The following is a 17452-nucleotide window of genomic DNA, read 5'->3' as shown; positions in this document are numbered from 1 at the left end:
GCAGATTTTTGAATCGTTTCAGGCCTAAGAATACGTCTATTCAACTTTTCTCTCAAGCTCCTCAGCTGCTTATTGTACATTATTCGTGTCTTACTTGATGATCCTAGAGAAAGAAATGGATGGTAAGTACAAAAAAAATCATTTCTTTGAACTCAAACAAGTCTTTGATTACAACGTAGTTTCAAAACTGTACAAGTGGAACATCACAGTTATAGACATTAGTTGCCCAATAAGCCAAAACCCATCTTGCTATTTTATGCTCTCTGGCGAATACCACATTGAAGGTTCTGCAATATGTAGAATAGATAGAGTGAGCAATCTGTATTTGATGTTGTATGAGACATATTATGTACGCTGTAAACCTTCCCAAAGGCAGGTCTCTGCTGTACTTCACCCTGCGCCATTTTCAGCACTCATGGTTTGCCACTGTTCACTATCGTGGACGGAGGGAAGAGTTAAGTCCCAAGTCTACCTCAGCTGGGAGAGAAACTTAAACTTCACAGTTAGTGTGATTGTGAACCAGACACTAGCCACTAACTAACAGAAGTAACCGACCTCTATAGTTGGCGACTTACGAGGGTTAATCGTACATGGTCAGACTTCTGGCGTGGAGCTTTTTGGTAGGTAGAATTCACCAGGGAATTGCAGGCATGTTTGGATCATTTTCTGCTCATGTTTGGAAAAGAATAAGAAGCTCCTATCAGCAATCTCTTCAAAGGGAACAGCATTTATACACTTAGCCACAGGAACTATAATATTATTATCCACATCGATTTAACTATCTCTTGTTCTGATTAGTCAGTAATAATTTTGTACTGTGTTTTGACAGCTCATTTCTTGTTTTACCATTATATTTACTTTGTGTTTTCTGGGTATATGTCCTTATTGATTTCAGTTTTCTAGCATTCACTGAATAAGAGTTTATGTCGCTTGGTAACACAGCTAAAAAAGAGGGGGATCATCAAACCTTTTTGTCTGGCACTTATCAGGACAAAGACAAAAATGCCAAATTTGAAACGATCATGGCAATTTATATTAAAATAGAAGAGAGTGCAGATTGGTCTTCAAGTTGCTTCTGGGTGGGGTATGCCCATAAGAAAGCAGTGGGGAGTTATAGGCTCTCCCAACTCTCAGGTAATTCAACAGAAGCCTGAGGCTTGAACATGTTCCGTTTTGCAGAGTATTGATCACTGTACATAAATGATGTTTCTCCCAGCAAACGTAAATGAACTTGACTGATTATCTTAAGTTAGTTGTTGTTTGTTGTCTAGGTGCTTAGAATAGGCAGGGCACAATCTGTAATCAACTGAGTAAACCAAAAAGCCTCTCTACAGTCAAGGATGTGATATTGCAATTTGGTAGCATTTGCTGAATACTCCGGTATGCATAGAAAGAATCATAGAGTCATAGAGCTGTACAGCATGGAAACAGACCTTTCGGTCCAACTCGTCCATGCCGACCAGATATCCTAAATTAATCTAGTCCCATTTGTCTGCAATTGGCCTACCCTCCTTTAAACCCTTCCCATTCATATACCCATCTGTATGCCTTTTAAATGTTGTAATTATACCAGCCTCCACCACTTCCCCTGGCAGCTCATTCTATACACACACCACTCACTGTGTGAAAAAGTGGCCACTTGGGTCCCTTTCAAATCTTTCCCCTCTCAGTACAGCAGTTCAGCAGTAGAACCATGTGGTATTTGGATAAATAAAACAATGTTTATTACTGCTTTAAAGGTTTTATCTATGGTGTTTCCAGTTCACATATTGGGAATAGATATTTCACCATCCTATAATCCAGAAAATTCCAAAATTCAAAAGTGGTCTGAAGCATTCCAGATTGAAGAGTGCACTATGGATAGATGTGTTTACTTTTTAAAATGTTTTCGCAATATGTTAATAATCTGGCTATGAATAAACTTGCAGGCCTTATTTCTGTGAATGAAGCTGAACTTTGTTTTCTAAAATGTCAGTTAACGTTCATCAATTGGAGAGCTCGAATCTGGCCAACTTGAAAATCAGACTTTGAAGGAAGTATAAACTTTGTCCTCAAAAGCTTGACTGTGGAAACATAAATGCTTGAAGAACTAATTACGCTCCTCATTCGTGTTTCAATTTTATCATCTCACCAGAAACCAATTTACAATGACTGACAAGAACAAATTGACAAAGCCAGATATTCATCTTCTGTTGATAATTAAAACTCACTTAAATAAAATTGATAAGACAATAACTTGGTACTTAGCTGATCTTGCCTTGCAATATTGAAGACTGTATTTCAATTTCATTTATCCATTATAGTTCACTAATGCCTACGGAACATTGCCTACACTTCCACATACCTTGCTTCTCGTAGGACTCTCATTTCACTCTCTGAGGGTCCCTACCTCCATTGCATTTATTTTGACTATGCTAGTTTCCATATCGGTGCCAATTCTGAGGAATTCCTTTCCCTGCAACTGAGGAATCCCCGCCTGCAATTACATCCATCTCACTCCTTCCACCACCAATCCTGAACTACAGTCAGGTGCCTTTTGTCCTCGCATGCCATCTCCTCACCTTCCACATTCAACAGATCACCCTCTGACAAACCCTCCATCTCCATCATGACGGTGAGAGCAATGTTTCACTGACACAAATGAATAAAGTTTAAAGAAGAATATGTTGTTCATCATGTGATCTCCTCTGCATTACAGATATCAAACAAAGACTAGATTTTTGCTTTGCGGAACACCTCTGCTCATTCGACAATTATTATCCTGAGCTTCCGGTCCCATTCTTTAAATTTTCTGCTCCTCTACAACTCTGTTCGGTCTTTTCTATTGTAGTAATGACATAGTCTCACCTTTTAATTCCATATTTTACAGTCTTCCACCTAAGCATCCAATTCAGCAACTTCAGACCAGACCCTCTGAACCCTTCTATTTTTAAGGCAGCAGCTGTTGGCAATTCTGCTTTTCACATTTATACTTTCTCCAGAACCTTTTGTTTGTTTACTTGCCCTATTACCATCTCTTTTTGCTTCAAGCTACTGATGGTTTTGATATCCAATTGCTTCTGTCACCCATGGCAGTAGAGACCTTCCTTTTTGTTCATTTTCCCACACCACACTTCTTTCTGCCTCACTTCATAGTACAAGAATTATCTTCAGTCCACAAAGGTGCATAGAGAAAAACAATTGGGCAAAGATTTCTCCATTAGATTAAAATAATTAGGCAAGATTTGAGGGGCATCACTCGACATCACGTATGAGGCAAGGCAAGGAGGCTGGTTTCCATGAACTTATCACAGTCAGATTGGGGAGTGGCCCTGCATCGTAACATCGCTCTGCATTTCACTCTAGCTACCCGAGCTAACCAACCTTCATGGCTGTAGAGAGTGTAATGAGGGCCAGGTGGATCTCATTGACTGTGAGTTCCTTGATTGGCCCAGGTCAACAACCCCAATCAGGGAACCCTGGCTGACAGATATAAACAGGAGATTTAGACAGTATCCTCATTCTAGGCACTGGCTCTGAGCTGGCTGGTCAGAGCTCATGTACTGTGCATGTGTAAATAAAGAAGACTTGGTAGTGGGATACCGGCCTCTGTGCAGTTATTTCGGAGACCTTGCTGTTAGATTTCAAACTGAGGACCACTGGCGCACAAAAACATGATAGCCACAACAATACATACATTGTAATAAATCTTCGTTCTCTAACCAGGAAGCAGGAAACAACCGTAAAAGGGTCAAATCCTAGCCACAAGGCCACAGGGAAGTTTAAAAACCTTCCTTGAAGCCTGTTGCCTTCATAAGTAATTTCAGCCAAGGATCCTCAATTTGAAACTTCAGCTCTACTTCCTTCTCTAAAGATCAGGTCAGAGCTAAGTATTTGCAACATTTTCAAGTTTCTGCTACTATTTTCTCTTTCAGTACTCAGTTTCACTGCCTAATACAGAGCAGTAGCCCTTCACATTTCAAGGTAGCTGTTCATGGTTACAGCATTTCTAGCTTCCCTTATAAGATACCCAATTCTCAATGTCTGTTATGTACCCAGTTTTGCCTGGTAGTGATAAATTGCAGTTCACCTTGTCAAATAACAAAAAAATCCCTGAGTAATTTAGATGAATTTCCTATTTTGTTGCCTTTCTCATTAGAGATCTTAACAATACATTGATAATTAATTCTCTTTTCTGTATAATGTGCAAATCTTTATAAAGGTTAACAGAAGGGTGGGGAGATAAATATGCCTACATTAGATAAGTTTCTCATTCTTAAGAACAAAATGCAAGATATCTCACTTCGCAGAATTAATTCTTCAAAAAGTAATATATCTGATAATTAGAGAGTTTTAAATTAGTTCATGAAGTTTCTTCTCTCACCTACTTATCTCTTTTTTAAGGAATGCCTCCCTTTGCCAGCTTTGTTTCAACACCAAGTTCTCTGAAATCAAATTATAGCCATCAGTCCTGACAAATTCTGAATCAGCAATTTCTCAGGAAGCATAGACCTTTACAGTACAGTATTGAAGTAGGGCATTCAAGCTGTCATGCCTGTATCAGCTCTATGAAAGAGCTGTCCAATTTAGTCCCACATGCAAACGTTTCCTGCAAATTAATCACTTTCAAGTACATGTCAAACTGCCTTTAGAATTTCTTCTGGAATCTGCTTCCACTGTCCTTTCAAGTAGTATACTCCAGATTGCTACAGTCTTCTGTGTGAAAACAATTCACTTCTTTCTTGCATCAATTATTTTAAATGCATGACCTCATCTCACTGATCCACTTGCCAAAGGAAATAATTTCACCCTACTTGCCTTATCCAAAGCTCAATTAATTTTTAATCTCCTTTAGGCCTCCATTTAACATTCTTGGCTATAAGAACAACAATCCAAATTTCCCCATGTGACTAATTCTCTCACTTTTGACATCTTTTTGCAAACCTCCTCTGAACCTCTCCAAGGCCTTCACATCCCTCCTAAAGTGTGGTGTCTAGAATTGTGCACAGTACTTTAACCAACACCCATCCAAAAGTTTGTAAAAAGGTTTAGCATGACTTCCTTGTTTTTATAATCCATTTCCTTATTGATAAAGGAAAGTATCCATACACTTTCTGAAGTATTCTCAACTTACCCACTAGGTTCAAAAGATTGTGAATATGCACACCCAAGTCCGTCTGCTCTTCAACGCCTTCAATTATGTTGCCTGTCCACGTAGTTCCTTTCAAACTGTGTCAGTTCACACTTTGCCACTTTAAACTTAATGTCAGTGCAGAAAGAGGCAATTCAAGTCTGCACTGACCCTCCAAAGAGCACCCTGCCCAGACCCAGCCACCACGCTATTGTAACTTCACACTTACCATGGTGAATTACTGCGCTTGAACAGCCCTGGACACTACAGGATAATTTAGCTTGGTCAATCCACCTAACCTGCCCATCTTTGGATTGTAGGAGGAAACTAGAGTAGCTGGAGGAAACCCATGCGGACGCAAGAAGAATGTGCAAACTCCACACAGACAATTACCCGAGGGTGGGATCAAACCCCAGTCCCTGGTGCTGTGAGGTAGCTGTGCTAACCCATTGAGTCATCATGCTGCCCCAAACTACACTAACAACCAATTCAACACAATCAGTTACTGTAATATTATTCATTTATGCTTGCCAGAAAATATATGCATTTATGTGCAGGGATCCGTTCTCTGCAAAAGAAAATGAAGATGCTAAATTCTTGCAGCTTTGCTGAATTTTCCAGGAGCTTGGGAGCCTATATATCCCTGTCTGTTTCTCCATCATCATCTTAGGAGTGGCACGGTGGCTCAGTGGTTAGCATTGCTGCCTCACAACACCAGGGACCCGGGTTTGATTCCACCCTCGGGCGACTGTCTGTGTGGAGTTTGCACATTCTCCCCATGTCTGTGTGGGTTTCCTCCGGGTGCTCCGGTTTCCTCCCACAGTCCAAAGATGTGTGGGCTAGGTGGATTGGCTATGTTAAATTGCCCGTAGTGTTGAGGGATGTATAGATTAGGTGGGGGATGGGTCTGGGTGCAATGTTTTGATGGTCTGTGTGGACTTGTTGGGCCAAAGGGCCTGTTTCCACACTGTAGGGATTCTATTCTAAGTTGAGTTGCCAGCCAATGAGCACGTTATTTGCTTATAATATTAATTATTGCAAATGCTTTAAATTCAGTATTCTTGCATTTGTCCAGATGAATGCAAGTTTTAATAAGGTAATAACTTTCAAGTACATATAAGAACATCCAATTTTTTTCACAAATGTGATGAACCTTTAGTTTGGACCAAAGTATATCTACAAGATGATCAGATTTACTGCTTTACACTGTTATGGATAGTACATTATGAGGAAGAAAAGAACACTGGTGATACCTTTGTATATTCTTCATTTCTGATCTTTTTTTTTAAATGAGATAGGTGCATATGCATTGAGGCGAAAATGCCTGAAGATGTTGGGAATCCCAAGTCTAATCCTAGAACAGGCATTCCTCCTTTTTGCAAGGAAGTTTGGGTGGCCTGGAGTTCATGCACACATGATAGTCAAACAGCTGGCCATTTAACTGACCTTCACTGAAACCTGGTTTAGGAGTCTCTGGTGTCTGGTATTTAGTGTGGGGATTAGACCAGGTAAGAATTGGTCTGTTCTCAGGACATTTCTTTTAATAGCCAGAATACCCCTTTAAACAACTGTAGTACCCCTGTAGATATGGCCGCAGGACACCTTAAGGTGGAGAAAGGATCTTGGGTGTCCTTCAGACTATTAACTGTGTTGTGTATGTGAAAGGTGCATAAACCCATTGGAACTTCCCAACTTGTCATAACCGGTCGAGAAGTGTTAACAAGTTTTGACCTTTTGACAAGTCATATTGGTACACATTCTTATGAATGGCTATGCATCTTTCAATTGAGTGAAGTCTGCAGTGGAAGGCTTAGGGCATATGAGGGACTATGCTAATAGTTTGAGGACATTTAGGTTGCTTGCGTTGGCAGGGTGGGGCATGATTAATTTGTGGAACTGAGGTTTGCAACCTGGAGAGAATGCTTCATACTTATAATCTTTTTGATAAGGTAAGTTCTCCAATGTACTGTTTGCAGCTGTCTACCAGTGCGTAAATAATTGGCACTGGAAAAGTTGAGAAGGAACTATCAAAGAAAAATGTGTGGAGTTTAAAAGCAATGTGCTAGATATTTCAAAGCGACTGTTCACATAAGCCATTGTAGGATTTGTACTGCATGGCTGATTTCCTAAACTGCAATTTTCACCATGGAGCATCAAACAAGTGAGTATTTTTGACAGACAGCTCTGCTAATAGAATGCTGTAACTGCATTTATTTCTTACATAAGGAATTCAGCACTTGAGTGAAGTGCCAGTTTAAAGAGTGATTAGTTGAAGGAATTTCAGTGTTTCAGATATCTTGGATATCAGAAATTTTTTTCTCTGCAGAAGTGACATTATCAATAGACTGATAAATTTCTGCCATGATGGCTCTTGGCTTATGCCCATGTTAGATAATAGGTGAGTTTGCACAGAAAGGCAAGGGTAAAGGGGAGATATGAGTTAGTACAGAGTTGGCATAATGGCCATAGGGATGATTGCAGGCATAGGGGTTTTGAGGAGCCATTGAAAATGTGTTGATTGGCATGGGGATATAAAGAACCATGGAAGAACAGGTAGTGGCATAGGGTGGGGAAGGGTTCTAAAAGGCTGTGGGTTGGATTCAGAAGCATGGGTTGGCATGGTTGAAGCCTGTCAATTGAGGGGGGGGAAGAGCAGGAGGGATGTTTTATGTTTTGTCAATGCTGGAGTCACCAGGCCAGTCTTTTTGCTTGGCCTGCCTTAGAAACCAGCAGTGTCCTCTGCTCTCCCTGGTTCATCAGCCCATCATCCTGGTCTGACAATGAGAAGTGTAGGATGGTCTTGTTTAAAGTTCGGGCTCACAGAGCCTGGATTTCTCCTGCCTCTGTACATTCAATCAAGGAACAAAAACCAGGTCCTCTGTCTCCAATTGCCATGTTAATATAACCATTTTTCATACCATCAAACATGTGGGTTTTCAGTGATGGCAAATGCTTTATATAGTTAATCAGCCAATAATATGTGCAGTATGTAACTGAGCATTATTCTCAACTTGAGAGTGTGCAACAAATTCAGAATCATTAGTGATCAGATGCTTAATCTGTCTGATAAATTCCAGCTAAATAATCGCTGAGGACATGTTCCTAATTGACAGAGAAGTTCAAAATCAGTTTCTGACAAATACAGCAGTGAAAACTTCCTTTAATTTTGCTAATGGTGGGATGTTTGAATGATCACATTAAAAAGAAAAAGTAATCCATCTGTTGTACCAGTCATGTCTGCTGCGCTACATTACGTTTGATGTTTTCGAACTAAATAACTTCAGATACGTCACAATGTAGGTACTAATGAGTAGAATTTGTTTATGGTTCTTGTAGTGTTATTCTGTACAGTCTGGTAGCATAATGATAGCCATTTGTCCTTCAACCCATTTATTATGAATACAGAAATGACCCTTTCTGACATAGTAAATAATATTAATAGGTGAAATGAAATGCAATTCCATGTAAAGAAATCAAATCAATTTTGTTATCTTAACACTACCCGCATGGAAATTGACTGGAATTGCCAGTTTTGGACCTGTGAATACCCAATTTCAGTGTCGTGCAGGATTTGCATATTAAAAGCGCCTATCGCCTGGCTCAGGTTTGTGTATCCATCAGCCATTTGGGAATATTGTGTCAGCCACGCCATCTGCGGGAAAGGGATGCTCAACAGTAATGTTGCTCACCAAATGGGAAGCTTTAAAATTCCCCACGAAGGACCGAACTGGATTAACATCACTAATTGTGCCAGGAGTGGTCCAAGTCCAAATAAAATGTGGTGTGGTTAATCTGTGATTGCCCTCAGACCTGGGAACCCAGCAACACATATCGATGATGTATTTTGTGCCAGGTGGAAGAAGCGGTGATAAGATGCAGTCATTTCCTTACCAGTAACTATAGTTAGAGCTGACGTCAGTCAAAGAGCAGCTGCAACAGAAAACCAGATGACACGCTTGGTTAGGACAAGAATAATCAGAGATTGCATCCATAATAGGGATGTGCACAACTTTTCCCTTTCTTAAAAAAAAAGCCATCCAATACTGATATTACGTCATGGCATGTGAAATCCCACTTCAGTTCCTATCAGTTTTTAAGTAGAAGAGCCAGAAGAATGACTATGTTTGTTCACTTAAATCTCTTTCAAAACTGGTGCCTTTTGGTTCTTACCTGTTGACTGCACATCTTTTGAATAAATATGACCATGAAAACAAAAGTAGCATAATATAACAAAACCATTACAAAAAAAGATGCATATTTGTAAATTGAACAGATTGGTCTTAAATTATTATTTTATGCATTTTATTTTGTTTTAAAGCTGGGGCTGCTCCAATCAAAACCACAATCTCACCAACATTGAGCGGTAAGCTTTGGAATTATACAACAGTATATTAAAACTGCATAGAAGAAAATGTCTTTTATTGCTATTTTTTTAAAAGAATTATAAAAATGTATAGCGTGCATAGTTAGAAAATAAGCTACATGAATGCAATTCTTTTGTAAATGAAATGCCAATGAACAGATAATGGCAGTAATTTTCCAGGATCCAAGATCCAAGAGAAGTGTACCTTCCACTTGTCAGGGTTTATAAGTTGCAAAATCCATGACGATGGCTTCCTAGGCCCTGGGCCTCAGTTAGCTTCAAGGTTTATCACTTCTGAGGCATTTTAGTGATATTTGGATCCAATAGCATTTGGATTGAGTGATAGCTACAAGTTTTAATAACTTTAAACTATAATGGTTGGGTTCTGCAGAATTAAGTATCTGTGCTTATTGTTTTACATCGGCAGCTGGTGTGTGAGAAGCTCTGACACTTGGGACACAACCAGCTGAAGAAATGAAATAAGGTGGGAAGGTTATTTTGGAGGCGAAACCCAGCGTGGGGAGCTACTTTGATTCTACCAGTAATTGATACCAACTCACAAAAGATGCGTTGATAACTAACAATAATGCTGAGAGTATTCAGATGTTAGTCTTCAGCCGGTATGCTTCATTCCACGTGACATCATGAAGCAGCTGAACGTACTGGAATCTAGGAACTTTGGCAACATTCCTGCAATAGTACTGAAGTTTGTGTTGTTGGGGCTAGCTATTCCCCTACACTAGCAGTTCTTACAATGGTAAGGTGTGCCTGGCAAGGATTAAGATCGTCCTGGTTTGTCCTGTCACAAAAAAAAGGACAAATCCAACTTGGCCAATTACCATCTGTCAGTCTGCTCTTGATCTTCAGCACAGTAATGGAAGGGGTTTGCAGCGAAGCCATTAGGTTACACTTATTCAATAATATCTTCTATGATACACTGAAGCCAGTCACCAAGATTCCTTCAACAGCATCTTCTAACCAACAGCCTTTGCCATCCAGAACGGCAAGGTCAGCAGATATATGGGAACATCATCACTTGCAAATTCCTTTCCAGGCCATACATTATTCTTCACTCTTTTGCTGGGTCAGAAACCCCGACTGTCTTCTAACAGCACTGTGTGTGTGGGTCCCCTCCACCATATGGATAGCAGCGCTTCAAGATGGCAGCTCACTAGGACATTCAGGGAAGGGCAATAAATACTGGCCCAGCCAGTCACACCCACACCGTGCAAATGAATGGATAAAGAACTCCAGTCCTACTCTCAAACCACAGTCATAAAATAACTCACTGATACTCTGCTTGTGTAACTGTGAGTTACATATAAAATTCAAATAGTCTGCTTGCACTTATTACTAATCCAGTAGCCTGCTAATTTTTACTGTGTACCTGAAACCGTTAATCCCTACAATACTCTAAAAGTACCATTTTTGCCTCTCTCCTTGCACCATGCTTTGGATTTAGGTTTCATGAGAAGGCGACAACTCTGTCTGAGAGCCTCAATGTGAGCTAAAATGTCTAAGATTTCACATGCCTGAACCAGCTGACATGGATTAACCTGAACCAAAGCAGTGGAATTGTTTTTGAGAGATTCCTCACCAACTGCGTTGACATAAATACATCTTAGTACCAACAATTCTAAACCACTCTCTGTTCACTCCCTTCTAACTCAGCTCTGTACCTCTGTGTCCTGCCCCATGTTCTCTCGCTCTCTGATGCCATCAAACTGGAGGCTCCTATGCAATGGAACCACCAATATCAGTGGAAGGAGGGATTGTGGGTGAGGACAAGGAGCAGTGCAACAGATTGAAATGCCATTGATCTCCTTGGCTGCTAGCAGCACCGACTTGGACAGTTATATCCCGTTCTGGAAAGGTCTTGGATAATCTGGGAGGATCACAAATAATGAAAATTTTAAATTTATGTTGTCAAAGCTGCAGTCCAGCTGAGTGAAGTCAGACCGTTCCCGAGTCCTGTGACAAGTTCTGAGCTATAGTTTGTAACCCCATGTCCTGTGGTCGCTATCCTCAAACACTTTGGCCCCAATATTTATTGGCGTTTGATTTCCACGTAGGAGAGAAGCTCACTGCCCAGTTTCTCCTGAACCATACTCCACAACTTGCGTATTTTAATCAAGTTTCCCCATCTGGAACTCACTGTGATTGGCAGGGTTTTTTTCTTCTGTCAGGTAGGGCATATTGGAGAAAAGGCTATGAAACAGTGTGAGATTATGGTAGGGTATGGGGAGAATTGTGAAGGGGGGCAATATGGAGGGGAGATGGTTCATGCTGAGAGTGATGGAGTGGGGAGAAATTTTGAGACTGCTAGCAGTTTGAGTAAGTCCTGGAATGAAAGGGTTATCTCATGAGGAAAGATTACCCAAAATGGGCCTAATATTTTGAGGTTTAGAAGAATAAGAGGTTATCTTCTAGAAACATACAAGATCCAGAAGGGCCCTGACAGAGTGGATGCAGGGAGAATGTTTCCCCTCATGGGTAGTCTAGAACTAGGCACAGTTTCAAAATTTGGACTCTACTACAGAAGATGAAATTGAGGAGAAACGTTTTCTCAGGAGATCCATTTCTTTCTGTGCAATTCTCTTCCCAGAGAATAGTGGAGACCAGGGGTCTTAGAATCTGTTCAAGGTTCAGTTAAATAGATACCTGCTTGACAAGAGAGCCAATAGTTATGGAGAGCGGACAGGAAAGTGGAGCTGAGGTCCCAATCATGATCTTATTGACAGGTGAAACAGGATGGAAGGGCTGAGTGGCCTATTCCTGATCCTAGTTTGGATTGGATTGTGGGCAAGGCTGGAGATCATTGTGATGGCATAGATTTTCTTGGGGTGGGGGGGGGGGGGGGGGCGGGCATGAGGGATGGAGGTGGTGCCAGACCAAAGCACCTGAGTTTCTTCAAGCCAGCAAACAGTGCTGGAAAAACACCTGCCTTCTCCTGAAGGATTTCCTTCAGTTTCTGTTGTTTCCTGAGGAGCCAGGATTTTAAAGGCCAGATAAAGCCTGAAAGCAACAGAGGCGTAGAGTTCCATTAAAATATTTAAATCAGCCACATTGCTTTTGGTGGTGAATTTATCACTGCCTTGTCTGCCTCTGTTAAAAGCAGATGTGGGCATATCCGATGTGGATTGCGTTTGAGATTTTTGTGGTCTTAACATTCCACGCAACGTAACCTGAGTGGTTTTGGAGGGCTAAAATTATCTCATACAGCATTTGATTAGGGGTCAGATATCGGAAGGAGCTTTGGTAGCCATGGAGCCCTTGTGAGAGTACTGTCCCTTTTTTATGCCCAGATGTAGGGCTCCTACACAGATCAACCTCTACAACATCACTAGATTATGGAGGATGTTTCCATTCAAGCTTAGCACTTTCTGCTTTCCATATCTTACCAATTTTTATTTGCTTACAGCTCATAAGCTGCAGTATTGAAAATGTTAGGAATTGGTTTATTGTAATATAAATAACACGCTGAAATACATGCTTAAAATGAAATTTTAATCAAAATATGAAGGCTTTTTTGGTTTAAATTATCTCACTTGATTATTCCTTTCCGTTCCTGATTTAATTTTGGACTGGGTATGGTGGTCCAGCTGGCTCTGTGGCAATAGCAACAACACTGGCAGCCTGGGTGGCAGAGGAATAGGCATCCTGTTCTGAGAGAGAATGTCAAGTTCTAAGGTTCCTTTCCTGGAAATGTGCCTCAGCACTGCTTCTTCTCTGTGTGACTGTAAGGAGGAAGACTATTGTTTGGAAGCCCTTGCCAGCTCTAATTCCAAAACCAAGATGGCAGCCACATGTGCTCCATGGTAACAATGCAATGCTGCCTGCCACAGAAGCTTTTAACAGAGGTGCCGGATTGTTGTGGACACCAAGAAGAGACCAAGTTGGACAGAATGATCTGATCAAAGCTTCTCACAAATAAATGATGGCTCAGTAGCGATACTCACATCCCACGAATGAACAAAAAAATTTTTTTTGGTAACTTGGGCCCACTAAATCATCATCTGAGTTCTCTGCAGTGTAGCTAACATAGAATTTCATCTGGTTAAATTTCTGAACACTTGCGTTTAGTGATCCAACACATGAAGACCCTCTTTCAACTTAATGTCTAAAGTACATATGGTGTCAATCTTTGAATTGGTCAGTGATTGTAGGAGAGAGAAGATCTATCTGTGAGAGCACTCTTGGCATGCTTAAGGTCTTGGAAGTCTGGGCAGAGAGTAAGAGAGTAGGATTCTATGCCAACTCTGATGCAGTCATTGAATATCTTTTCAGCATTGCAACCATGTCCCATGTGATAAACTCTTGACATTGTTCTCTGCAATCATTTCCCAACCGTAATGTATTCATTTTAGAGTTTTGCCCACTCAAAGTGGTGGAGATACTGAAATTAGATTTTCATCCTTGTGCCTATCACTTCCACAAGAACCTTCAAAACACTATTCTTTTTTCCTCATAGGTTTCTTCCCCACTAAAGCTTGAGTGCATCTCTCCTTTGTAGTTTGTCTTTAATTTACCGCCAGAGCTCTTGATTTCAAGCTTGCATTCCCACATCCAAATTGAAATGCAGGTCGCAACTATTACTTGGTCAGGTAGCAACGATGCCACCCGAAGGTTGCAGGAACGGCACCTCCTATTTCGCTTGGGAACCCTTCAGCCCAGTGGTTTCAATGTGGATTTCACAAGCTTCAAAATCTCCCCTTCCACTACCGCATCCCAAAACCAGTTCAGCTTGTCCCCGCCTCCCTAACCTGTCCTTCCTCCCACCTATCCCCTCCTCCCACCTCAAGCCCCACCCCCATCTCCTACCTACTAGCCTTGTCCCGCCCCCTTGACCTGTCCGTCCTCCCTGGACTGACCTATCCCCTCCCTAACTCCCCACCTAAACTCACCTTTACTGGCTCCATCCCCGCCTCTTTGACCTGTCTGTCTCCTCTCCACCTATCTTCTCCTTTATCCATCTTCTATCCACCACTCCCTCTCTCCCTATTTATTTCAGAACCCCCTTCCCCTCCCCCATTTCTGAAGAAGGGTCTAGGCCTGAAACGTCAGCTTTTCTGCTCCTCTGATGCTGCTTGGCCTGCTGTGTTCATCCAGCTTTACACCTTGTTATCTCAGCTTTTCCAGCATCTGCAGTTCCTACTATCTCAGGTGCAGGACAGTGTCCATGGTGGTGGTATATTCCCTGAATGAGCTAAGGTATTTCTTGACACCTACTTGCTTGTCTTGTCCTGTGACAGAGGTCACGATTTTCAACTCTGCTAGAAAGAGAATGAAGTCAAATTACACATTTCTTACATAATATTACAGAACTATTCAGGATGTTTAGTGGCATTTTGTGGATCATTTGACTGGATTCTGATTTCTTTTCCCATAAATACTTATCATGTTATATAATCTCCTCTTCCAAGTAGCGTCCTCCAATTTGAGGATCACCCAGTTAGGGCTGTATGAATTTACTATGGAGCCTGGTAAGGAGGCAGATCCCAGCTCTACGTCAGTTGGAACAGAGTTCAAACCTATTCTTTGCATTAAACTGATCCATGAGCTAATCATCTGGCCAATAACTTGTTCATGTATGCTCAAAAAAAAGTGAGTAAGTACATTATGATGAATATATTTGAAATACAAACTAACCAGTGTCATTATTTTGATTTACCACCAGGTCCCCTATAATTTGGGTGGATAGGAGTCTTCCCTTGTGGGGTTTACAGGTAAGATGCACCTAGTTCAACAATGATAACTTTAATAGACCTTTTCAGTTTGTAATATAATCAAATTGAAGTTCATATTAGCTGGAGTGCTGAAGTCTGAGATGAAAGATAAAATGAAATAACTGGCAGAACAACTTTCTTTCAGTTCCACATTCTTCTATTCTTGCTATGACTCTACATGAACTTAATGCATTATTTATTCTGGACAACAAATCATTATGGAGCACAAAATGTATAAAACAGGTATCATGCCTACAAGCAACTTGCTTATTGCCTTTTGCAAATGTTTCATAAACTCATTGGAATCATAAATTTCTGGCTGGCTTTCTGAGGCATTGAGCCAATTTACATTGATACTTGCAATAAATTCACTTCTGTCAATTTCCTTGCTTTTGTATTTAACTACAGTGTAGATAAGGTCAGATTTTACAGAAATTTGGAAACTAAATATGACAAGTCTAATTCAGCTTCTGTGGTCTGTAATTTATGCTGTCTGTAAAAAGAAAATGGAAATATGTTTGTGCCTCAATTAGCCATTTATTTTTGGACTTTTTGTTAAGCTTGCATAGCCTAGGGCTGTGACTGCTCAGTCCCTGTCCTAAACCCCCATACAGAATTAATGAGCTATCAGTCAACGGGAGTTATTTTGGCCAAAGGATGAAAATGGGTCCTAAATCTGTGCAAAGTTGGTAAAAGAAGCAAAACAATATGAGAACAAACTGTTTTGATGCAGTGTATTGCTGAGGTCTGGACTGCACTGCCTGAGAGTGAAGTGGAGCCAGAATCAATTAAGACATTCAAAAGGCAATCAAATTGTGGTTGAAGAGGAGCAAACTGAAAAGCTCTTTCAGAAAGCAGCTGCAGAGACAATGAGGCAAGAGATGACCTCCTGCATCTGTAACAATTATGTGGTGTGGACCCCTGGCAAAATGCCTGCGAACAATTACTTCGTTTATCCTGGTGACACCTATAATTTAGGGCAGCATAGCACACACTCATCCTTAAGTAAAGTCATTAGAGAATTTCGGGAAAGAATATTGCTTTGACACTGTCATGAAAAATCCCTGATTTGTCTCAGAGATGCTCGTGAAACAATGAAAGCACGAAATGTTTAATATCCCTTTAAGTGGTGGTATCCCTTTAAGTAGTGCTTGAAATAAACATCAATGCTGTATTTATTCCCAAACAGCCGGTCGCTGATGTACAGCATTTGTGATGAACACCAGCAGGTATTTTAATTGGCAGTCAGCTGTTTCTTAAGCCTCTGGTTAACTATTCCTCGTGCTGGTCTCAGCTTCTTGTGCTAAGGTGTCTTTGCACTGTGAGCAGGCTCACTTGGCACTTTGGCGTAAGACTTAATCTTAGTCAGCTCTTTAGTGCCTACACTCTTCTAGTGTTAACTATTGCTGCCCTTTATATTATTCCTCAGAATATAACTTACATCCTTTCAGATGTAGCATAAAATCCCATTGAGAGATAGCAAACATTGCATATTGGAGAAAGAAGATCAGCACTGGCCATACGAAAAACAAGGCTTGGCCTGTCAGCAACACCACTTCCCTGTTTTGTGCAGCAACAATGAAATTTTTTTTTTGAAGTATTGAAAAGTGCTTCCCAAAAGTTAATTGAGTCAACTTGGCTGGGGTTTTTGTGTTCCCATCAAGATACAACACTCTGGTGTCCTGTGATAGTAACGCAGTCATTAATTATCACGTATCTTGATGCAGATTTGACCAGACTAAACCATTATGAATTCACAATGCACATTTTCAGATCAAATGCTGATGCAATAACCAACAAACCTTGCATTTTTGTAATGCCTTTCACTTGCTACCTTTCTATAATGCCTTTCATTTTCTCAGAATGTCACATAATGCTTCACCGCTAATGCCTAACTTTTAAATTTAGTCATGGCAGTACAGGATTTTATTAAATATATTGATACCCTGTTTTCCGATAAAGACAGTGTGGAACTGAGACAAAAAAATGCGAAATATACTTACTGCTTTTTCTCAGCAGAGGTGTTTGTGCACCCTCAAATTATGTTTCCCTGCTCCCTAACACCAATCTTTGAACTGTCTGCCGTTTCTGTTTAAATATCATGCAAATAGCCTGGGCAGCTACATTTGGTGAGCACCAGGTTTGCTGCAGCTCGCATTCTCCTGTCTTTTGTTGCACTACAAAAATCACTGCTAGCCAATCTGATCATGACTCCATGAAACTCAAGATTAGCTCCAAGCATTTGCCAGGAAC

General features: G+C 40.7%; 1 protein-coding gene across 1 annotated transcript in view; it reads left to right on the top strand.

Moving 5' to 3' along the window:
• Positions 1-17452, top strand: part of LOC109929875 (potassium channel subfamily T member 2-like) — a 636785-nt gene that overhangs the window by 219765 nt on the left and 399568 nt on the right. The window contains exons 3-5 of the mRNA XM_048602052.1: positions 23-122; positions 9429-9473; positions 15151-15199. Coding sequence (XP_048458009.1) covers positions 23-122; positions 9429-9473; positions 15151-15199 — 194 coding nt within the window. The remainder of the gene's footprint in view (positions 1-22; positions 123-9428; positions 9474-15150; positions 15200-17452) is intronic.

The sequence above is a fragment of the Rhincodon typus genome, chromosome 10 (assembly GCF_021869965.1).
Source record: "Rhincodon typus isolate 14 chromosome 10, sRhiTyp1.1, whole genome shotgun sequence".
Classification (NCBI taxonomy): Eukaryota; Metazoa; Chordata; class Chondrichthyes; order Orectolobiformes; family Rhincodontidae; genus Rhincodon; species Rhincodon typus.
Note: the sequence above shows the minus strand (reverse complement) of the source record. Positions and strands in the feature narration are given on the sequence as shown.